The 25,146-nt window shown below is 44.8% G+C and overlaps 1 protein-coding gene across 11 annotated transcripts in view; it reads left to right on the forward strand.

Moving 5' to 3' along the window:
- Nucleotides 1–4,717: 4,717 nt before the first annotated feature.
- Nucleotides 4,718–25,146, forward strand: part of NTNG2 (netrin G2) — a 126,517-nt gene continuing 106,088 nt past the window's right edge. For 3 of the 11 annotated variants that reach the window (XM_081179214.1, XM_081179216.1, XM_081179215.1), the window contains exons 1-2: nt 4,719–5,615; nt 9,206–10,351. In XM_081179214.1, the coding sequence (XP_081035340.1) occupies nt 10,139–10,351 (213 nt within the window). In that variant the 5' untranslated portion in view covers nt 4,719–5,615; nt 9,206–10,138. Of the gene's footprint in view, nt 5,616–8,194; nt 8,307–9,205; nt 10,352–25,146 lie in introns of those variants that run through there. The other 8 variants (XM_081179218.1, XM_081179219.1, XM_081179212.1 and 5 more) reach the window with 7 other exon arrangements.

The following is a 25,146-nucleotide window of genomic DNA, read 5'->3' on the forward strand; positions in this document are numbered from 1 at the left end:
TGATGTGCACAGTATATATTCATAACTGGGTCAATTATTTGGGAACTGGCGCATGAACACTGGAGGGAAGTGTGTGTGTGTCTGTGTGTCTGTATAAATATCCAGGTTTCCCCTCCCTCCCCGCCCCTGGCTGCTTTTTAGCTGAGCAGATCACCTGCTCAGTAGAGAATAAATGTTCATCCCAGTGCAGAGAGAGAGAGAGAGAAAGTGGAAGGAAAGCAGGAAGGAAGGAGAAAAAGTATAACTCAACCATCTTGTAGAGCTAGCTGATTATGCATTTTCCACATCAAATTGTCAGCATTTATTCAATTACTTCACTCATTATGAACATGTTTTTCAGCTACTAACCTAGAAATCTTTCCCATTCCTATCATCTCCATTAAAATGGATGTGCACCTGGCTCAAAAAGCTGTGGTTTTGAGCAAGAATTGATGTGAGGGGAACACACACACCCACACCCCACTGATTTGAGTGTGCAATTCAGGATTCTACTTTTCCAAGAATCCCTGGTACCAGTTGTTCGAAACCACAGGAGGGAGAAGTGTACTTGTGTGCGAATCCTGCTTGTCGGTTTCTCACAGGCAATTAATGGTCTATTGTGAGAATAGCAGGCTCTTAAATGTTCAATACCAGCTGATGGCCCTTCCACCAAGGTGGAGCCTGATCCTGAGAAGATAGAAGGATCTATCCTTTAATAACAATCAAGTACACCCTACGGCAGGTCTAGACAAATTCAACTCACTGGCCATGTCCCATTATGTGACAACCACACACACTGATATTTTTGCAGTTTCCAACAGACTGCAAAACCAGGATTTATTTCATGCTGGGAAGGGACATAGCTCAGTGTTAAAGCAATTACTCTGCATGTAGAAGTTCATAGGACTAGCCCTTCCAGGATATTGAAGCTGAGGCCTTCTGCATGCAAACCAATGCTCTGCCACTGAGCTAGGTCTCAGGTTCTGTTCCTAGTATCTCCAGTTTATAAGGATTATATTGGAGGTGATGGGAGACTCTCTGCCTGATACTCCAGAGAACAGCTAGCCATAATCAGAGTAGACAATTCTGAACTATGTGAACAAAGAGTCTGACCCTGGTATTAGGCTGCTTCCTACAATGGGCCACCCCATTGTGTCGGCCATCCCTAAAGACACTAAGGAGTCAGAACATATGGACTTGGAGGGAACTGCATCTTATATCCCTTCATAAGGAAGGCTGCTTCTTATCAACAGGAATCTTAAGAGTCATGCCTTAAGGTTCATGACAGTATTGTTGCTGAATGGATAGATGTCTCTCCGTGTTAAGTCAATTTCATTCCTATTACTAGTGAAACCTGTTACCAGTGGAATCCATGTCTAAAGATCCCTCTAGGTGGTGTAAAGCAAAAGAGTTCTAGAGAAGTAACAGCAGAGAGGAATGGGCAATTCTGCTGCAAGGCAAAGTGACACAGCTTGTCCCTTGTGGGTACCCTTAAAGGCAGCATTCCAATCAGACACACAGGGCACAATCTATTGACATCATTGAAATAAGGGAAAGCCCCCTTTCATTTCAATTGGGACTTTAGCTGGAAAATATATAGATTAGGCCACATGTGAATTAGAAGGAGGGAAGAAGAGGGATTGGGGCGCGGGTGGGATTTGGTTCCATTTTTAATACAAACCTCCCAAATTTGCACTTTTTTAAACTATATGTGAAGCAAAATGCAAATATGTTTCCAAATTTGCACCTTTCTAAATTTTGTGATATGGTTCTCCAACCACAGAGATGTACAAAATTCATATATATTAGGGGCAAGTGAGCAATAAATATGCATCTATTGCTGATTATATCATAAAAAAATTTATTAGAAACACTGCTTTCAAAAATGTGTGTATCAGACAAAATTGCATCTAAATTGTGTATATTAGGAGAAATGCAGCACACTAAAAAGTCTGGCAAATATTTATGAGGATTTATTTTTTTCCTTGCAAACTCATGTGGAAATGTGGCAAACTTTAAGACTGGGAAAACAAGAGAAACGAAAAGTGACAGTTTCATCTGTCCCTAGGAAAGGAGTACCATTTAGATGTTTTCCACCAAAATGCCTTGGAGCAACTCCATTTGGAGAAGTTGTTTAAAATGTTTGTTGGACAGGAAAGTTGTGGGAATATTGCAGTCCTCAAGACTGGATGTGGATATGCCACTGGAGCAAAACAGCAACAAAACATCCATCTCAAAACAAATGTCTTCATTTTAATGAGTAGAAAGACAAATTTCACATCTGATGGGTTGCTAATTATAGACTCTGCCTCTAAAAGCTCTCCCCCTCCTGTTTTTGTGCTTGCCTCCTTCCCCAGAGCTGATAAAGATCAGGAATTTTCTTTCTCTTTCCTTGAACATCAAATGGATCTTAAAGCATTTCCTGAGTTGGCTTGGCTTGGCTTGGCTATCCCTGCAATGTGATATATGAGACTCCAGCAGTGGAGGCAAATGGAATACATTTTCCCTGTGCCTTTGGTGAAACGCTTTTCTCTGGCCTTGCCTACACTTAGTGTACTTTATTAACACTGAACTAGCCCAGGACAGAGAAAGAACAGAGGAAAGGGATGGAAGGGGAGGAAGCATTATGAAGTTATTTCAATTACACATGTGTAGAAACACATGCATAGAACACTGGTGCTTGTCTACCCCTACTGAAACTATGGATGGGCTCTTTGCCTTCTTTTGTGTTGCTTTGATGAGCTGTAGCCTCCTTCAGATGTCCTCTTTATTCAGCATTCATCCTGGTTTGCTTCAACAAAGCTTATGCAGACATTAGACTATGTCTAGTCTATATTGAGCATTCATTGTGATTTGTTAGTGGTGAACTTAAGATGATAAGGAACATTTGTTCTGCATTCATCCTGATTTCCTTATGGGCTGCTTAAACATTCTCCCATTCATCATTCATTCACCACACACCTCAGTGCTTTTCCCTGTCACTTTCCAAACTGCAAAAAAATGTGTAGTTTTTTTTAAAAATGCATTTGTTATGCCAGAGCAAGAAAATGGTTTAATCCACTTTAATTGTTCAAATCTAAATTTACAGTAGGGATGCGGATGGTGCTGTGGGTTAAACCACAGAGCCTAGGGCTTGCCAATCAGAAGGTCAGCAGTTCGAATCCCCACGACGGGGTGAGCTCCCGTTGCTTGGTCGCTGCTCCTACCAACCTAGCAGTTCGAAAGCACGTCAAAGTTCAAGTAGATAAATAGGTACCACTCCGGTGGGAAGGTAAACGGCGTTTCCATGCGCTGCTCTGGTTTGCCAGAAGCAGCTTAGTCATGCTGGCCACATGACCCGGAAGCTGTACGCCGGCTCCCTCGGCCAATAAAGCAAGATGAGCGCCGCAACCCCAGAGTCATCGCGACTGGACCTAACGGTCAGGGGTCCCTTTACCTTTACCTTTAAATTTACAGTATGTGCTTGAATCCCTCCTGAAAAATACCGCCAGCCTGGGGGCACCCTATGTCCTGCTTTCTGGTTGTTTCCATTACTTCCTGCCTTGTTGTTTTTTCTTATTGATTTGATAATTTGATAACCATTGCTTTAATTGTTGATTTTATTGTTTTAAGTCTCTTTGTTTTCTTATGATGAGAAAGTAGAATATAAATTTTAAAGATGGGTGGGTGGCTGGTTAGATAGATAGATAGAATTTTAGTGTAGTTGTTTCCAGAAAATTGTTCCAGGTGAAAATAAAGTGGAAGAAGCGACAAGCTGTGTATAATTCTGTGAGCTGTTTGGAGGAAAGGGGGGATATAAGTGATATTGTAAGAGGATAGGGTGTTGGACTAGAATGGGGTCCAGCAAATGGACATTTGGTCTGTCCCCTTGTGATGCTAGCACCTGGATCTTATACATTAATTAATTAATTACTTGGCTTGTTTGTTTCATTAATACTATTTGTATCCTACCCTGATAACATTTGCAGTAAATGACTATGCAAACAATTTGCATTTTTTTAATAACTTTTATTTTTTTAAAAAAAAAATTAACAATAAGAACAATGTGCATTTAAATGAATTTAAATACAAAATAAAACATGAAACTATGAAATCAAAGCAACACAAGTACAACAAGAAAAGAAAACTCACCCTAATCCAAAGTTAAAACACATATTTTAAAATGGAGAGAATCAGACTTGAGGTTTTGTTTTTTTTAATGACCTGGGAGAACTTAAAGTTGTAGGTGACACACAAAGATGGTGCCAGGTGAGGTTCTCTGGGGAGACTGTTCTGTAACAGGGGTGCCACTTACTGGCAAGATTCCTTCTGGGGCAGACTCCCAACCTGATGCCCTATGGACGTCAACTTCCACAATCCCTAACCATTGGTCTTACTGGCCCAGGCTAATGGGAGTGTTAAGAGTCCAACAAAATCTGGAGGGGCCACAGGAGAGCATCCTCAAAGGGACCTACAGCTCTCTAACCTGCGGCAGCAGGCGAGGGTCCTTTGCGGGGAAAGGGCTTGTTCTGGCTAAATGAAGGTGCATTGGCTGAAGAGCTCCTTCAGCAAGACGCGGCTTGTCCTGCTTTTACGTTTTCCCCTCCCTTTGGGATTTACTTCTGTTTTCCTTTTTTTGTTTTGTTTTGTTTTTTGTTTCTTTCTTACAAGCGCTCTCTCTCCCTCTCTCGCACCGTGTCCCCCCCCCCCCTTGCCCTGCTATGGCTGCGTTTCCTTCCCGGCTGCACCTTTAAGAGCGCCCGGCCGGGTGGGATGGTGCGTGGTGTGTGAAGGCAACACAGAGGAAGTTACGCAGCCTGAATCAGGCGCGGGGATAAAAGCTCTGCTGGTGATTGAAAGTGATGGCCAAAAGGATTTGAGGCTCCGTGCCTGAACTTGGAGAGAGAGAGAGAGAGAGAGAGAGAGAGAGATGCCAGCTATCTATCCATCCCTCTCTTTGCATCCATCATCTACCCGCCCTTGAGTGCCAGCGAGGGGGATCGGAGCCGTCCTGCCCGCAGAGAGGCTGAGCAAAGGAGAGCCAAGGCTTCTTATCTGCGCTGTGTGTGTGTGTGTGTGTGTGTGTGTGTGTGTGTAAGTAAAACCCTCCCCAGACCGACCCGGGAGGGGAGGGAGGGGGAGCGTCGGGTGGGGAGCGAAGGGGATGAAGGAGAGCGGGATCCTCTGGTGGGGCGTTTTCTTTCCGAAAGGAAAAAGTTGAACTTGGCTCCTCTCTCCATCCACCCTCCCGGGCGCTGCCATCGCACCCAGACCTCGCTTTGGAAGCCCAAAGGAAGGAAGCGGAGATTTTAAAAAGCGAGAGGAAGGAGAAGAAAAGAGAGGAGGAGGGAGGAAAGGGACTTCTCTCGCCTCCTTCCCACCACGACCCCCCTTGGCCGGGCAGTTCGCTTCGTACACAACTTTGTGTATTGCAGGGGGGCGAGGATCCCCCAACGGCGTCCAGATCGCGGGCGGGACGCGCTGGGTTCCCGAGGGCACCCCGGAGGCAGCGAGCGAGGCTAGGGCTCGCCTTGCGTTCAGGGAAGCCATCCATCCCTCCGCCCTGCGCGCCGCCTCGATCTGGGGCTCTCTCTCTCTCTCTCTCTCCTTTCTCTCTGCTCCGTCACTGCGCCGGATTACAGGAGCTGCGGATGCCGGTAAGCCAAGCAGATCCCCAGCCCCAGCAGGGCGTGAGGAGACCTGGGGTGGGACGGGAGGCGTCGCCGCCGCCGCCAGCAAAGGAGCTGTTCTTTAGCACTCCCGGGCAGGCGAGTAGGGAAATTCCCAAGCGCCGCCGCCGCTGTTTAGCAGAGGGAGGAAAAGTTACCTAACAAGCGGCTCCTCCGGGTGGAGATGCGGCAGGCTTTGTATTGTGTTGTATTTTATTTATTTATTTGCTTTTATGGCTCTCACTATTTTCTTCTGAAAGCACCCTCTTATTATTAGCCCTTCCCGGTTCTCGCGGCTGACTTCTTCATCTAGGGCTACTTTTCTTTTGCCTCTGAGCAAAAGGCACTCAGGAGTCAAAGCAATCTGTATGGTGTTTAGTTACAGGTCTCTCCCCCTCCCCACCTTCTGACTTTCTCTTCTCAGCCGGCCTTTTCATCTGCTGCATTTTGACTAGACTACCCAGCGGTTCACATTTAATCTATTGTTATTATTAGGTCATATCCAGTGTTAATCCTACTCAGCAGAAACCCATTGAAATTGATGGGCACAATTTACTAAGGTTTCCATAAATTTCAGTGGCTCTATGCTGGGTAGAACTTCACTGGATTCAACTTCTTCTCCCTCTCCTTCTCCTTCTCCTAACAGTAAATAAATTAGGATTCACCCTCCTGATAACATCCTGCACACACACCCCTCTTTCTCACTCCCCCTGCCCAATCTTTCTCTGTAACTAAAATGTGCTTTGCTCCATGCATATGCTAAAATTATTTACAAAATTATAAGGGCAGGGAACGAGATACGCATGGACTTTAAAAAAACCCCTCATATTAATATTGATTGATTGGGCATAACTTTCTGAAATCCATCCACTCCCTACAGTTTGCTGTGTCTGCTGCTTCACCTCCTGGTGCAAGTTTTAAAGACATGGTCTCTAAAGTGTTTTGCCACTTGGCTTTTAATTTGCAAAAAACTTAATTTGTCTCTCCACAATATGCTCCCTCCCACAATGCCTAACTTTTTTCAGGTTCTTTGTCAGAGCCTTCTCATACACAAGTGAAGTTACTTGCAGATCTCTCCATCTTCTGCCAGAGAGTGATGTCATCCCCAATTGATTTTAAGACCCCAAAAATAAGTTCGTGCAAAGCAAGGGGCAATTTTATGACATCTTATTTCCTGTTTTCTAACCCGAGTCCTTGAAACATCTGCATGTAAAACATCAGTTTGAAAAGGGAACTGGATTTAAGGACGGGAACATGGAACACTCTGGGACTAGAAATATATTGAGGATGGCAGCTACTTATGAATGAAAGTTTTGTTGCTTCTCCTGGGAACATAATTCCTTCTCTGAGCTGTTAAACATTCTATTACTGTGTCTGTATCTCTTCTGTGTAGCACATTTCAGATTTATTTTCTAACTTTTTTAAAAAAAGACGATTAAAACAACACAATCTGTTTGAAGAGGATAGGGGTACGCCCCAAAATAAGTATCCAACTCCCGCCAAACCTCTCCCCCAAACAGATTCTTGTACAATCTGTTTCATACTCAGGCTTTCCCCCTTTCTTTTAAAAGTACCACTTCTGGGAAAGACTACATTTAATTGCCTGGTGGAGCAATCAAGTTTACTTTCTGCACTTAATTCCCCAGCAGGGCATTGTAACTCTGGGTTGCCTCTTTATTTCAGAAGCATGTTAATCCAATAAAAGAGAAAAGAAGGAAGTCCAGATACCCAGATAAAATCTAATTTTGTGGGGCTGGCTATCAGTCCCCTGTGACTGCCTTGTACTCTTAAAAGAAAATAAAGGCATTGATTCTGCTCTTCCTGGGAAGTGCAGTTTCTTAATAAATATCAGGTGAAGATTTATATTTTTGCAGTAGGAATTGAAACCCAACCTTAGCCAAGCTATTAGTTCCAGACCTTTTTCTTTTTTAAGAGAAAAAAATGACCCAATACTTACACCATATTCTTTGAAGGCAATGCTGGCAAGCTCTTTCCACAAAACACCTGTGATATTGAAATGCGGAATTTAATAATGAGACAGCTTGCCTCTTTGGCTTTCCACGAATACACACCAAATCAGTTTTATATTGTCTGCTGGGAATGTGTAGCATTTAACAAATGCAGCAACATAGCAACTGATATTATAGATGCCTTTCCTTTCTTTTCCTTTCCTTTCCTTTCCTTTCCTTTCCTTTCCTTTCCTTTCCTTTCCTTTCCTGTCAACCTGCTCCAGTGTAAAATTTTGATATTTCTACATTTCTGAAAATAGATTTGTCAGTTTGTCAGCTTGTTTTCCCCATTTTCAACTCTCTGCCACCATCCCCAGGCCCAATCCAAAACTAAATGTGGGTTTGGGATGACAAAACTATTACGCCTCTTATGTTATCACAAGAGCTCATGACAAATCTGATGTGATAAGGAAATTGTTTCATTTTTTAAAAAAAATCACTGAAAAGGCAGACATGATGTCAGCAAGGCTTATAGAGCAATTTGTGTCTCACTTTGCTTCATTATTTCCTCCCCACCCCCAATTTACTCATGACTTTAAAAATAGCAACCAGACTACCTTTCTTTGGGAGTTTATTCTGGGCCAATGCAGTTCAGAAAGGTGCCTCTAAACAGCTAGAGGGCAAAGCATAGAAGACGGGTCTTGCTTTTTTATCTGACTATCTTGATCAGGTTAGCTTTCAGCCTTTTATTATTATTTTTTAAAGGGTAGAAAAAGCATGCTTACTGAATAGGTGTGCCATTTCCCCTCTCCCCCCCCCCTTTCCTCCTCCCTTAATGTGCATGGAGATGTAACTGAAGATTTTGCATAGAAAATGTAGACTAACCAATAAATAAATACTCTGCATATCTTATTCAAGTGGTCTTTTCATAGGGTTGAGAAGTTGTAGAAGGGATGGGAAATTTAGTCTGCAATCAAGCTTTTCTCCAAACGCCACCATACTTTGTAGAATCTGCAATGGGATTTTGTGTGTGTGTTTGTGTGGGAGCAGTTTTGGCTTTGCAATGTGAGTGTTCATATGTGTGTTTTGTTCTTAGTCATTTTGATTTATGATTGAGGGTTTTTGGGTTGTTATTTTTCATATTTTTATAATGGCTCTATTGGAATGGGAGTGGGCAAGACTGCAGAGATGTTGAATTAAAGTCCAGTGAACAACGGGAGAGGTCACTGCTCTTTGTGTATTAGGAGAGCCTTAAATATGATTAGTCCTTCAAATTGTTTTTTATTAAATTTCATTGATCAAATAAATCCTCTGCATGGAGGCTGGACTGTGCCTCTGTTTGCCTGGTTATGTTATTTATTTAGCTTGGCTCTTTAAGACTTACCCATTTTCCTGTCTGGCCTCCATGCCTTGTCTTGCCTGTTCATGGTCCATTCTTCTTTTTCTTTAGGGGCTGTAATTTTTTCATCTGTCTGTTTATGGTAACAGAGATGTGACAATTCTGAGAAAAGCCTTTGCATAACCCACATATAACGTTAACAACCTTGAGAGTTACGCTCTCCCTTAAAACATTCTGTGGGGAACTCTCTTTTGCAGGTTTGACTTTTTCAATTTTTGTTGTGGTTTCAGGCAGTTTTCGCGAAGGAGTTAGCTGCTTTCTCCTTATGTCGTCAAGGAGAAGCAAGAAAAACTCAGGAGGATCCCCAGTCTGTAGCCGGAAGCTTTGGATACTTTGCGATAAAGTTGGTGGAAGCCAGCAGTAGTTTTCTATGAGTGCCTCCCTTCTCTTGAAAGAAGACAAAAGCACACCAGAAAACACCCACAGATATATCCAATTTTTGTTTTTTGTTTTTAAAAATAGATAGGCCACAGCTCCATCAACAGTGGACAAATTTGCCAAGTCAAACTTCCCTTGAGCCACACACTTACTTTCAAGGAAATTGTACTCCCAAAGATTTGATTAATGCCCTTTCCAAGTTCCATATCATGCTACATTATTTTTTTACATAAAATATTTTTCCCCTTAAAATAAAACATAGCATATTGCAGCTTCAAAGCACTTTAGAAAGCTTCACGTTGTAGCAGATGGGGAAATAAGATTGAAGAAAACTTGATCTAGCCCCAACCGCATTGCCTCCTTATACCCCCCCTCCTTCACTGATCAAATTTCGTCATAGAATCAGAACTCGATAGTTCTATCAATTGATTGAGGAGAGTCACCTCTAGATATTTTCACACTGATTTGGATGATCATTTATGCACACACACACACACACAATGAAGTTAAGGAAGACTTTTGATGACTGATCAGCAGGCCTGGAAAGTTTTGCCCAAATTCTCTGAACACGCTCATCTAGAAATGTATTGGCTGTAACAGAGACTTTCTTCTTGCCTAAACACGCATTTCAAGCGTCATCACCTGGACCTCCTAAGTGTTTGCTGTTTGTATTAGATGTGGAGTTTCCATGCTGATCCCGAAAGCCTCCCCTTGCCAGGATCTGCCTTGCTCAAAACTTTAGGCATCTCCTTTGCCCAGGATCCTTGCGCTTAGTCACAGCTGCCATGCTGCACCACGCTGCTTTCTTATTGCACTGCCTCCCACTGGTCATGGGACAGTATGACATCTGCAAATCCTGGGTGACCACAGACAATGGGCCAATGTGGGAATTTTACGCTTGCCAACCCAGGGCCGTGCCCATGAAGGAATACGCAACAGTACGAGTGGAGCCATCAGGAATCACCTGTGGGAACCCACCCCAGAAATTTTGCACTCATGTGAGTAGAAGTATTTATATTTTCTCATAGCAAAGTGAAACTAATGTGTCTTAAGGATCCTCAAGATCAAACACAGTTGTGTGAAGAGAGTAGGGTAAGTCAAGATATTGGGTTGTATTTAAAAAAGTAATTGAAATGAATGGGTTGTGTACAACATTGGTTAGAGTAGACCCATTTAAATGAAAAGACATGACTAACTTAAGTTTATCAATTTCAGTGGGTCTATTTTCAGTAGTCGGATACAACCCATTCTTTCAGAAGGGACCATGAGTGAGTGATACATCACTTGCTTTGCCTGCTGAAAGTCCCAGGTTCAGTAGGAAACTGTCCTGTACTGAGTCAGGCCATTGGCTCATCTAGCTCAATACTGTCAGCATGGACAGTAGCTCTCATGGTTTCAGACTGGGGATATTTCATCTGTACCTGGAGTTGCAAGGGATTCCACCTGGGACTGTAAAGCAGATGCTCTTCCACCAACCTATAGCCCTTTTGCCCCCATAATGGTATCTCCAGGTGTAGCTGGGAAAGATTCCTATCTGAAATCCAGGAGAGCAGCTGCCAGTCAGTGTAAGCAATATTAGGCCAGATAGGCCAATGGTCTGACTAAGTAAAAGGCATCTTCTTATGTTCAAAAGGCACAACGCCTAAAATAAGTGGAGGGTAAATGATTGGTTTAAAATGGGGGGATGGAATTTGTATTTGTATTTCACAAACCTTTCAAACAAATGATATACAGACAGAAGGGGGAGGGCCATAGTTCATGCGTTCATAGTTCATAGCATGCGTTTTGTATCCTGAAGTCCTGGGTTCAGACTCTTGAGATCTCCAAGTAGCACGTTATGAGGAAAACCTTTCTTTGCACTGTAAATCATCGTAGAAAACTTTGAGTTAGATGGCCTGGCTCAGTATAAGGCCACTTCATCTGCTCCCCTTGGCAGGGAGGTAGTCTGGGCATAGGATAGCTTCCCCTACTGTTATTACTGATGTACCTAATAGTTTGTGTTGTGCTCCTGATTTTAACTCTGTCTGACCTTGACCAAAGTCATCAGGGCCTTCATTAAAGATAAAGCGTTGCTGGCCCTTTCGGCTAACTGTATTGTCTCCTTTATGGGAACATGCATTGAGTGGTACTGGGAGGTAAGCTAGGTAGCTGCTTTTCCCACTAGTGTCATTTAACCATCCTGCCTGGTTGGTTAATGCAAAAGCAGTAGTGTTTTGTGCATGCTAACATAAAGCCCAGGGCATACAGACATTATTTTACCCGCCTCTCACTCACTGAAAAGCGATGTACACACCATAAATTTCAAGCAGATTTCCCCCAAAGCATATCAGGATCTGTAGTTTACCCCTTACTGATTTACAATTCTTGGTACCCTTAACAAACTTACAGTTCCGGGGATTCTTGCCATGTGTTTTCAAAGTATGGTTGGTATGCAGCTAGGACTGGGAAGAACCAGGTTCAAATCCCCACTCACTGGGTACCTTCAACCAGTCGCTATCTCTCAGCCTAACCTACCTCATAGTGTTGCTGACAAGGTAAAATGAAAGGGAGGACTATGCTTGGGAGGGAAGCAGGGTATATAACAGACACAGTGATCTTTTCCCAGTATATTTTTGACTTGCTTAACCAGTCGTCTTAATACTTCACTTCAAGTGCAGATACAGAACTTGTCCTGCCCTGGACAAACTTATATTTAAAAAAGAAAACAGCAGCAAAACAGGGGTGTACCTGGTGCAGTCATTTTGCTCAGGCAAATCAAGTCCATGTCAGTGCTTTGATGGGAGATCTGCCTCAGGTACCCATGTAGAGCTACTGTAAAGAAAAGTGGGATGAATGAATAAAATGGAACTAGGTTTTGTTGAGTTTGGACGCACTGACTGATTTTGCAAGATCAGCCCTTGGCCAAGCCTAAGCACCTGCGCCTGAAACAACAGCAGATGGCTTCTCTGTTCGCTCCTGCTTCCCTTTTTCAGTTTCCCTATGTATCAGATTTTAGCTTGAAAGCTCCTTGGGGCAGGGTCATCCTTTTGTACTCTGTAAAGTACCATACACCAGTGGTGCTTTATATAATTAAATCAATGCTTCAAAGCTCATGGGAAAGCCAATTCATGTTAACTTTACAGTGTAGAATATAGTTGTGTGAAACCAGCCCAATTCTGGTTTTCTATCTGCTTATTTGTATTTCCACCTCTTTGGAGGCGCTTCAGCCCATGCAGGATGTGGGAAAGGGCTGTAGCTCCATGGCAGAGCATCTGCTTTCCAAGCAGAAGGCTCCAGGCTGAATCCCTGGCATCATGTCCAAGTAGACCTGAGAAGGTCTCCTTCCTCAAATCCTGGAGAACCTCTGTCCATCATGGTAGAAGACAGCTTCTTGTGTTCCTGTTAAGCTGTCTTAGGTCTAGCCATATCATTTCACATAAATAAATACTTAAAGCACAGAGGTCACCATAAACAATTCCATTTTTATGGAAGAAATTTAGTCCATCCTACTGTCAAGCCCTTTGCTAGTTCAATAAAGACATTGAGGGGAATTGCTGCAGCTCAGGGATAAAGCAGCTGCTTTGTTTGCAGAAGGCTCCAGGTTTAGTCCCTGGCAGCCTCTACAGTTAGGGCTGGGAATACCCTCTGTCTGAAACCCTGGGCTGCTGCTGCCAGTCCATGTAGTCAATACTGAGCTAGATGGACCGGGGTCTGTCTCATTATAAGCAGCTTCCTGTGCTCCTGAGTTCAGAAGTTGTGTCTGCAGGACAACTTTATTATGAGTGACGAAGGAGTATTCATACATCTATGAAACCAATATGTGTGTGTGTGTAACATTATTCACTTTGCTTCACTTTTCCTGTTGTGAAATTAGAAGGCTAATAATAATGAACTATTTTCCTTGTTGGAGCTGGTATATAGAGGCATGTTTATGAAGTTACTGCTTTAAACCAGGCATAGGCAAACTTGGCCCTCCAGCTGTTTTTGGACTACAACTCCCATGATCCCTAGCTAACAGGACCAGTAGTCAGGGATGATGGGAATTGTAGTCCCAAAAATATCTGGAGGGCCGAGTTTGCCTATGCCTGCTTTATATACTACTTTCAAGGAACACTATTAATAGCTCATTAAGTAATACAACAGTCTTGCAAATCAGTCTATAAAAGCTATGAGCCCATGGAAAAAGAATTACTAGCCTGCCTGTCTACACATGTGCCTAAGCTAGTTATTTCAGAGGTACTGAATTGCCTGAAATAAAAAGGGAAAAAGCCATCCCCCTTTCCAGTTCACAAAAAACTTTCTCTAACTGGAGGCAAACCTTACTTGCCACAGGGCAGTGGGCACACGGCTTCTGACAAGCTTGCCATAGGACATGCCCAGCTGTTCATTTGTTTTTCACACCATTCATCAATCTGCCAGAAACTCTGCTGCATGAAGGCAAGTTGACAAAAATTTGGGGTCCTATTTAAGAAGCCTGAATGGCAGAGGGACTGATCCTGATCAAGGGAACACAATCTGTGAGGGATTTCAAAAAGAATGGAAGTGCTCTTGTGCAGCTCCTGCTCATTTCAATTGTGTGTCTGTGTGTGTTGCAAGAGAACTTCCCTATGGATTTCATCCCATGTTAATTTGCGTGAAGTGAGGAACGAAACTGTTCAGATTTCCTAGCTCTGGGCACCAGGATGTCCTGGGTCAGCTTTGACTCTGCTTGTCTTCCTGTAACACATAAATGGTACAGCCTCAGCAAAATGGTACTGAGGACGAGAGTGCTGCCTTGCATAACTTAAGGCACAAAGATAATGATCACCCAAGGATCAAAGGTAGAACTCAGAAAAACCTAAAGGTCGGTTTTAGATCTCATTATCAGCTAGGGGCTGCTGAATAATGGATGGAGAGGAGCATTAAGGGCAGATTTTCCCCCCTTCCTTTTTTAAAAAAGAGAATTTATTGAGCACCAGGCCTGTGTCTTTGTTGCCAAGCATTAAGAACCAGTGTTCGAAATGCTTGACATTTATTGGCTGTAATTACAGGCTGGGGGAGGAAAAAGAAGAAGACAATGATTTAATTTGGCTTGCTGGGTTTTGGTCTCTTAATCTGTTTTCAGTACTGTGGCTGAACTTTGAGGAGGTGAAGTTGTAACTGCGGAAAGAGCTCCCAAGCACATGCAGAGTGTAATAATCTCTGCAGGAAGATCAGAAGAGCTCTGCTGGATCAGACCAAAGACCCATCTAGTCCAGCCTTCTGTCATCACAGTGGCCATCAAATGCCCCAGGAGGAAACCTGTAGGCAGGACATGAGTGGAAGAGGCCTCTCCAAAGCTGCAGCTTCCATTCCATGTTTTTGGAATTTGCTGGGCGTGGCTGGACCCTGATGGATCTTATCTAAGAAATGAAGCCTTAGAGTGGGCAAGCCAGGCATCTGGTTGGCCTCTGTGAGAATGGGATGCTGGACTAAGATGGGCGATTGGTTTGATCCAGCAGGCTCTTCTTATGTTCTTAAGCCAACTGAACTGGCGGGTGCAGGAGAAACTTCATGGGCACATATCAAGGAGCAGAAGTAACAGGCCTCCAAACATCCTATTTAGTGATTATTCATAATGATTTGTACTTTGCTGCTGCTGGGGAGATCACATGTGATTGTACTTTCAATACTGTTTGCGCCTGCAAAAGTTTTGAGGTAGTCATTTCCAGTCAATGCTTATTCTGTAACTTCCTGCTGAAAAAATCCCATCACTTTTTATTTCACAAATGTTTCTGGTTTATTTTGGTTGAAGAACATGCTGCAGAATACATTCATAATAGAATACCAGTCTCTAGGAGCCCAGAGCTGGTAACAGCTTATGGTCACATCCACACCATACATTTAAAGCACATTACTTCCCTCAAATAATCCTGGCAACAGTAGTTTGCTAAAGGTGCTGAGAACTGTAGCTCTTTGAAGGGTAAACTACAGTTCCCAGGATTATTGGGGGGAAAGCCATGTACAGTGGTACCTCGGGTTACAGACGCTTCAGGTTACAGACTCCGCTAACCCAGAAATAGTACCTTGGGTTAAAAACTTTGCTTCAGGATGAGAACAGAAATTGCGCGGTGGTGGTGTGGCAGCAGCAGGAGGCTCCATTAGCTAAAGTGGTGCTTCAGGTTAAGAACAGTTTCAGGTTAAGAATGGACCTCCAGAACGAATTAAGTTCTTAACCTGAGGTACCACTGTACTTTAAATACAAGGTGTGATTGTGGCATAAGTGAGATCCAGGCACAGCTCAAAACATCTTACTTCCTGGAGCAAAGGATAAGATGGTGCCATTCTCCACTCCCATACAAAATGGCTGTACAGTGGTACCTCAGGTTAAGAACTTAATTCGTTCTGGATGTCCGCTCTTAACCTGAAACTGTTCTTAACCTGAAGCACCACTTTAGCTAATGGGGCCTCCTGCTGCTGCCTTGTCGCTGGAGCAAGATTTCTGTTCTCAATCTGAAGCAAAGTTCTTAACCCGAGGTACTATTTCTGGGTTAGTGGAGTCTGTAACCTGAAGTGTATGTAACCTGAAGTGTATGTAACCTGAAGCATCTGTAACCTGAAGTGTATGTGACCCAAGGTACCATGTACTGGCCATTGAATCTTACGTTGACACTGTAAATGAGGCAGTATCTTTTGCTGGGTTTGAGGCAGCAGGCTAGCTTCAAAAGCAGACCACATGGCACACTCAGCACTGGCAGAGGAAGGTGGGTGCAGGGGGGGGCGCACTGCTCCGGGTGTCATCCCCAAGCGGGTGTGACATTCGGTGCTCCGCCTGCCGACGACTCGGACTCCCACACCTCCCGCGAGCCATTGGGGGAAGGGGTGGGGGGAGCTGCTACTCTACTTTGCTGGTTTCTTCCTCTCCCCTTCCTGCTCGCCTGCCTCCTTCCCATCCTCTCCCCTGCCTGCCTGCCTGCCTGCCTCCTCTAGCCAGGAACGTGGCGCAGCAGCTCCCCCCTTCCCCTGAGGGCTGGCGGTGCATCGCGGGCGGGTGGTGCCCTGTTGCCCTGTGCTCCCAGCTGGAGGAGAGAGGCAGGCAGAGGAGAGGACGGGAAGGAGGAAGGTGAGCAGGAAGGGGAGAGGAAGGAAGCAGGATCAGTGGGTGATCGCGCGGCTATCCCGCGCCTGGGAGGGCACCCTCTGTGCCCCTTGGGAACGTGCCTGCTCTGGGCAGCGTGGGCATATGCTCTGCCACTTACACTCAGCTCTCTCCTCCAACTCTACCCCTCGCGATCTGCCACCTGAGGCAGTTGCCTCATTCTTCTTATTGGTAAGGCAGGTCCTGGTGACATGTACTCCATGCTCTGGTAACTTTCAGACTGCATTATTGCAATGTGCTCTACATGTGGCTGCCTTTGAAGATGACTTGGGAACTTTGACTGATCCAAAATGCAGCGGCTGTCAGGGGTTCTATTTCAGATGAATTGCTTGCCAGTTTGCTTCTGGGCCCTATTCAATGTGTTCACATGAATGTTTAAAGCCGTAAATGACTCAGGCCCCAATTATCTGAAACAGCACCTTCTTTCCTACAGACTGTTTAGTTGTTAAGGTAATTCTTCTACCCTCATGGAGCTCAGAAGAGGCCTAGGATAGGGCATTATCTGGGGCAGCTTCTAAACCATAGAATTCTCCTTTCTGCAGAGGTGTGCCTGGCACCTTAATTATGTAGTTTCCTTTGTATGCTGAAGACACACCTTTTTCTCCTGCCCTTTGACACCCAAGATATATCTTTCTAGTATTCATCCTATTCTCCTGACTGTAATTAGTCTCAACTGATTTTAATATTGTATTCTTAAAATATTGCAACCTGCCCTGGTATGTCATGGTGAGAGGCAGGTAAGAATTGAATAAATCATCATCTTGCGCCTTGGTGCGGATTAGTTGCCGTATCTCCTTTCCTGATCTTCATCTGACCAGCTTAGATCTTATGGTGGAAGGGGTCAGTTGAGTCATTTTTGATCATGTGGTTCTCTACCCCTTCACCCACACTTCTGCACGATAAGAATTTTTGTTTCTAATTATGGTTTTAAGTGATGTCTTAATGTTATTTAGTAGCTTTTATTGAATGAATACGAAAGGGACATGGGTGGCACTGTGAGTTAAACCACAGAGCCTAGGACTTGCCGATCAGAAGGTCGGCGGTTTGAATCCCTGCGACGGGGTGAGCTCCCGTTGCTCGGTCCCTGCTCCTGCCAACCTAGCAGTTCGAAAGCACGTCAAAGTGCAAGTAGATAAATAGGTACCGCTCCAGCGGGAAGGTGAACAGCGTTTCCGTGTGCTGCTCTGGTTCGCCAGAAGCGGCTTAGTCATGCTGGCCACATGACCCGGAAGCTGTACACCGGCTCCTTCGGCCAATAAAGCGAGATGAGCGCCGCAACCCCAGAGTCGGTCACAACTGGACCTACTTTTCTAAGTTGGGGCTGCACTTGCTGTTGGAGGGTGCATAAAGGGTCATAAATAAAGTCAGGGTAAGTGTGCTGCAGGCTGCATGGACTGGAAACACAGCCTTGCATTTCAAAATATCCCATTGTAGGCAAGCTTTGAACGTACGAAGGGTTTTTCCCCTCCTTCTCTTCTTCTGTTCTTTCCCTCTCATCCAACCCTGGCATGAAAGACATAAAGGGCAGGAATCAATCTGCCTTCACACACACACACACACACACACACACACACACACACACACACCCTTTAACATATTTCCCCCTTAAATATTAATTGTTGCCTTTTATTCCACCTGGCTCAGAGCTCAGCAGGAGAGGCATTTGATTTACCATTCACAAGCCTGGCTTTGTTTAAAGGGTCAAAAAAGAAACAGCAAAAAAGAATAGCCTCAGAGTTCTTTTGCGGCTACGCAGTCTTACAACTGAGGTGAGCCACACACACGCTCACAGAGCAGCAAACTTCACCTGAAAGGATCTCTCCCCTCCCCACCTCAATAACTGCATTTGAAGATTGACAAAGAGCCTTTGATAACAGGTTTTATATCACTGTAGCAGGTTCTGCTCCCCCCTCTCATGTCCCAAAATTATAGTTAATTTGCTTTGTACCATAGAACTCAGTGGTCTCTACCAATAAGTGGACAGTTACTTGCTACATTAGCATAGCCCATGGATGGGGAACCTCAGGGCCTGGGAGCCAAATTCTGCCCTCCAGGATTCCAGTCCAGCCTACGAGCTTATGTCCTCAACAAAGACATTTCACTCTTCAATTCTGTTTCAGCAGAAACTCAAACTTCTGTGGCTCATAGAAGCCAGCAAGCCTCCTCAGCCCTCCTTGGGCAACATTGGAGAGAGATGTCCCATTTTAGTGTTATTGTTATTATTTGCACTTCTGCAAATGTGAGAGTTCCCCCCAAGCATGCAAATATCCCTATCTATCTTTTTTCCTCAGTTGTCCTATTTTGGATCATCGCAGGGGCATTGAGTTTGCCTAGTATTCAAGGTTACTCTTGTGTGCGATGGGGCTTTCAGTGCTCCAACAGAACTTTCAAGGCCCCAGAGAATCAGGACCCGCCTCCCCGCCAAATGCAAACTTTTCTGGGTGGGATTTGAAAAATGGAGTGGGGTAAAAAGGTAAAGGGACCCCTGACCATTAGGTCCAGTCGTGGCCGACTCTGGGGTTGCGGCGCTCATCTCGCTTTACTGGCCGAGGGAGCTGGCGTACAGCTTCCGGGTCATGTGGCCAACATGACTAAGCCGCTTCTGGCGAACCAGAGCAGCGCACGGAAACGCCGTTTACCTTCCCGCCAGAGCGGTACCTATTTATCTACTTGCACTTGACGTGCTTTCGAAGTGCTAGGTTGGCAGGAGATGGAGTGGGGTAGGCCATAGCAATTGCTGAGGACTTAGAGAGGGAGAAAATTCCTCTGAAAAGCAACCTTCCAAGTTCTGAAGCCCATTCTATTCACATCTGGCTGCTCTTTCCACTCCACGGCGCATCCTTGCTGCTTATTAACGCCAAGGGTTTTGTTTTCACAGTTCTTGAACTCCTTCTTGTTCCTGTCAATGCCCTTCAGGCAGGGACACCTTAAAAATGAATTGTAAATTTCACATAAGATGAGAAGGAGGGAAGGAAGAAGGGAGAGAGATAGAGTACGTATGCCAGACAACAAATCGAATGTGTCCGTGATTGAAAATGGATGAGAAACTGTTCACCAGAAATACCTGTGCAGATGTAGCACATTTATGGTATGGCTAAAAGAAAAGAACTTTTATATGCAGACTTGCCCAAGTTGCATAATTTTGGACCCACTGCAGATTTTCACTTTTCTTGGCACAGAATTTTAATGTGTTTATTTAATGTAGCTGGGATAGTGGGGGTGGCTTCTCTAGCCCTGAGCCCACCAACCATATTTCCATTGCAGGCCTGTTTGTATTAGCGTGTCTGTGAATGAATCTCTCGTCCCTTGTGCAGGTGGTGCTTCTTTGAGACAGGAATGGAGCTCTTAGCATTATTGATGGGAAGGAGGGGCAGAGGAGTCTTTTGGTGGTGTCAGCAAGCTTTATTTTACCAGTAAATGGAGGCTGTTAATTTTGGCCCCAGTGTGTGGAAGATGCTGAGGGAAATGAGTGGGAAGCGGAGTGGGTGGCAGTGGGAGAGGGGGAGTATTTGCTTGTTTACCTATCAGTGATGCATTCACCTAAATTTTATTCCACTTTTTGAAGAACCTTTCCTAATTTTGCCAACTCTACAGTGCTTTTGTATGAATACCATTTCTTGTTAGTTTTCATTTTACATGTTTCTAGAGGTGTTGGGATTTCTCTTCGCTTGTAGAAACACAGGTGTAACGTTCAAGGGGATTGGAGTTCTCAATCAGTACTATATGTGTGTACTTGAGCTGTGCATGTGAGCCCCCAGTCTGATTCAGGGCCTGATCCAACCTGGATCTGATTCAGGGGCCTTGCACATTCATACGGATGGAAGGTGTCAGGGAAGGAGACATGCCTCTTCCTCCCCCCTCCCCCAGTATATTTAATCAGGGTTGAAAACCCTAATTAAACATGTGTTTGGGAGTGGGAGAAGGTGCACACAGGTTACCTTGGTGTCCTTCTCATTCCTCTCCTCACCACTAGACCACCCATCTTTTGACAGCCCAGGATCACACCATGCAGACTGATCCAACCCAGAGTGACCCAGGGCTGTTGATGCAGACAAATCCCATGCTGACTCAGATCAGACCAGTGCACAGCCCCAGTATGTACTCCACTCTAAAAAGAAACAAAGTTTTAAGAAACCTATGTTTTAGCATAGGGCTGGCGAAGGGCCCATGGATCAAATGTGATCCTCCAGACAGCTCTTATCTGGCCCTTGGGATACTGCTCAGGCCACACCCACTTCTCAGGCCACTACCGCCCCTCAACAACTATGCTCTGCATCCTCCTCAAGTGCTCCGACATGTGCTGTTGAACTGAAATAATGCTTCTTGCTTGCCTGGAAGGCAATAGAGAGATGTTTACATGTCTTGCATGCATGTGACTTTTGGGTGGCAGGTGTCCTGCCTCAGGCCCAACACACATAGACAGAGGCTCTTATGTGTAAGTTAGAAAGACATCACTATTCAAGCAAGTAACGGTACAGGCTTAATAGTGGACACAAGAGTTTAAGAGGTCTGATTCAAGGCAAAGCGTTCAGAACTGGACAGCAGCAAGTAAGGTGTCCCAACAGCTTCCATGCATTGCTCCACCCACCAAGCTTTTAAAGAAAAGGCATGATATGTTCACTCACAACACATGCTCACTTTGCAAGAATGTTTGCAACATATTGCCCTTTGGTGTGGATAGGTCAGTTCTCATCTGCAGAGATAGTGCCTGAGTCTAAGTGATGAAGCTTCACCCTCTTGTTCTGACTCTCACCTCCTGAGTTGCCTCTCCCCTTGGTTACCCATAAAGGTAAAGGGGCCCCTGGCCGTTGGGTCCAGTCGAGGACGACTCTGGGGTTGCAGCACTCATCTTGCTTTACTGGCCAAGGGAGCCGGCGTACAGCTTCCGGGTCATGTGGCCAGCATGACTAAGCCACCTCTGGCAAACCAGAGCAGCACACGGAAACACCGTTTACCTTCCCGCCGGAGCAGTACCTATTTATCTACTTGCACTTTGACGTGCTTTTGAACTGCTAGGTTGGCAGGAGCAGGGACTGAGCAACGGGAGCTCACCCGGTCATGGGGATTCGAACTGCCAACCTTCTGATCGTCAAGCCCTAGGCTCTGTGGTTTAACCCACAGCGCCACCAGCGTCCCATAGCTCTCCACAATTTCCATTAAGACTGCTGGAAGGCCGGAGAGAAGAGCCAGCATCCCTGCTCTTCTTTCCAAAGTGACTAGAGTTGAGGCACACCAAGGTGAGCCCCCTCCTTCAACCCTGGTTCCCACCAATCAGCCGTTCCCCGTACCCTCCTCCTGCATTGTGACTTGCCAACCCCATGCCTTATCCTGATATCACTGTGGGGCTCATGGCAGTAGGAATGTTGTCTAGTGTGCAAAAGTAAGAACCATATATGTTGCTCCACCACTTTTGCTTCAGGCTTGCCAATGTTTTACTTCTGACCATAGCTACCTCTGACCCTACCCAGCACTGGTGTGCAGCCCCTAGTATGTTGCCTAGAAGGAAATATGTCTCATGGTCTTGGGGGGGGGGAATCCTAATCCCTGCTTTAGCACAAAAAAATGTAAAAACAGAGATCTTCTTGAAGCTGAATTCTACACCAGTATTTGAATGTGTGAATTCCAACAGGTTTGCAACATCCACATAGCCCCGCTGCTTGTGTTTCTCTGCCATGGCAGTTTCTAAACTCTCCAAAACCTGAACAGCTCTTGAAGATGTTAGAATTACTTATTTGTTGTGTCTGTGTCCTGCTTGTCCTCCAAGGAGCCTGCAGCAATAGCTGAACGCTTCCCAGCTAGTTTCTCAGCTTTCCAGGGAGTACTCAAGGCCAGAATTGCATAGCATTTCAGAAGCAGAATTGTGTCTAATGTTTTCAAGCCATGAACCCCCAGTTGTGCCAATGTCTGTGCTATCAATTACTGTTTTATGTGAATGGCTACTGTTAAAAATGTAATTATCACTGTTTGAAGTCTTTTCAAACTTAGTCTGGTTTCTAACCAATACACTACATTGGCTCTGTGATGAAACTGTCTTAGAATTGTCAAGCATGAAAGCGTTTGGATATCACAGGATTTGGGATGTTGTGGTATGAAGGTTTGGGATCTGCTAGAGCAGGCAATGCCAACCTTTCTAGGCCTTTGTACACATCTGGCTGCCTTCCACCAAATCAGACTGAAAAAGGTTCCCAACCCCTGCTGTAAATCAAGAGGTAGGTGTGAGCTGGAAAGAACAGTTTCAAATAGATTGATTTCCATCAATCACTTTGGCTTTAAAAGCTGAAGAGGGTAAAGTGACTGTGTGTCACTATTAGGGATGGGTAAATCTATCAATTTCGTCTCCATTGGTTTCTCTATTTTCCAATCAAAGATTCAGTTCTCCACCTTTCTGCGGCAATGTGTGAATTTTGTTTTAAAAAGAATCATCATGAAAACCAACATTTTAGGGATGATCTCCTAATAAGCACATTAAATTGTGTACAGTTTTGTCTAATGTACTTTCCAAAGGGTAGCTGTGTTTCATTTGTTCAAGACATAAAATTAGGTGGTTTCTTATTAAAATACAGTGGTGCCTTGGTTTACGAACTTAATCCGTTCCAGAAGTCCGTTCTTAAACCAAAGTGTTCTTAAACCAAGGTGTGCTTTCCTATAAAAGGAATGCAAAATGGATTAATCTGTTCCAGACTTTTAAAAACAATCCCTAAATCAGCAATTTAACATGAATTTTACTATCTAACAAGACCATTGATCCATAAAATGAAAGCAATAATCAATGTACTGTATAATAAAACAGTATTGTAGATGATAAAAATGAAAATTAAATTTTTTTCTTACCTGCACTGATTATAGTCATTGTTTGGATAGGGGGGCTTTTATCCATTTCTGCAGTCAATCAATCAATCAGTAGCTGAACTGGGATCCACACAGATGCCCCCCCATGCTGCTGCGGGAAATGCTCCCTAGAGCGTGTGCCTCCCGCAGCAGCATGGTGGGAGTTGCGCTCCCGCAAACCAGCGGGTGGGTGGGTGTGCAGCTTCCCTCCCTCACAGCTGCAGGAAACACTCTCCTGCTGTAGCGGCACTGGGGGAGTTGCGTGCCTGCAATCCAGCTGGCTGGCGGGCGCACAGCTTCCCTCCCTCACGGCTGCAGGAAACGCATGATGACCCCCTTCTCTGCTGCTGAACAGCAGAAGTGTGGCACTCAAAATGGAAGTGCACCCCCAAACAGAATATGTTCAGATTTTTTAAAAAGTTCCCTAACTGGAACACCTTCTTCCAGTTTTGAAGTGCTTGCGCAGGGCCGTCTTACCCATAGGCACCAGGCTGAGAATCCGGGGCCTGAGAGCTGAGTCCTGGGAAGAGCCCGCCTGTCAGTTGGAGCGCCACGGTGGGCTCTTCTGCTGTGGGCGGCTCTGCACTTCAAGTTTGGAGGCGACCAAGCCAGTGAGACGCTGAGGCAGCAAGCCGGCCCCGCCCTCCTGCACACTTGGGACTGGGCAACTGGGGAGGGGCACCAGGTGAATCTTTGCACCCCGGTGCCGCATATGCTTAAGACAGCCCTGTGTTCATGTTCCAAATAGTTCATGAACTAGGCTGTTCGTAGACCGAGGTTCCACTGTACAAACAAAATCAAATTTCTCCCTACCTCTAGTCACAATTATGAGTTCCTTGTACCAAATTGCCTCCTAATATGGCCATGTAGTTCACTGCTGCTGAATTTGACATTTGTGTTGAGGACACCTTTCTGACTGTTGCCTCTTGAAGTTGTGTGTTTTTTTGTTTTGTTTCCTTTATCTATTGCTGGCAGGAGAAGGTTTTCTCTTCCACCCCAAAGGTTGATTCTGGCCACTCTGGAATTTGAGTCAGAGAACATACAAAAGGATCCAAAAGGAAGTGCCACTCTAGGTCTTAAATTAGAACATGCTGTGTATATTGAGTTTCCCACACAAGCCTTAGTTAAAACAGTTCAATGATCTATTTTATACTGCCTAAAGCTGGACTCAGTCTAACAGGAAAATAGGATCCCTCTGAACAGCAGAGCCTGCTCAGAAAAGAGACAGAAAAAACACAGTCTGCTCTTATTTGAAGACACTGGGGCAACAAAGCCATTTAAAACCCCTTTAAACACCACATGGTATTCTTTCCCCAAAGTTTAGCTTTTAATAAGGGCATGTATAAGAAAGGGAAGAAAGGGGGGATCACAAAGGAGGAGTATACGCAAGTAGCCAGCAGTTGCAGGGCGAATGTCAGGCAGGCTAAAGCTCAGAATGAGCTCAGACTTGCAATAGTTAAATATAATGAAAAAGGTTTCTTTGGTTATGTTCGAAGCAAGAAGAACAAGCAAGTAGTCCTCTGTCCTCTGCATGGAGAAGACAGAAATGCTTTTAAATCATAGCTGTTGAATGTAGTTAAGTGAGAAAAGTGTGCTGCACAAATTTAAGACCACGCTGCTCTTTAATAGTACTTCATGTGTCCGAGGCAGGGTGGTCCAACGTATGACCCATGGGCAACATGTGACTCTCAAGACCCTTTTTTTTGGCAGCTCTTGCTACGTACCAAAGAAGCATCACCAGCAGCAATGGGATTCCAAATACCTGGGGTCAGGGCCTTGCAGAGCCAGGCAGAGGCCCAGGCCAGGTAGATAACGTGCCCCCCCTTTTTTTTACCCTGGGGATAACTGAAGTCTTATAAATAAGTAAGT

Source organism: Podarcis bocagei, assembly GCF_964188305.1.
Source record: "Podarcis bocagei genome assembly, chromosome: Z".
Lineage (NCBI taxonomy): Eukaryota > Metazoa > Chordata > Lepidosauria > Squamata > Lacertidae > Podarcis > Podarcis bocagei.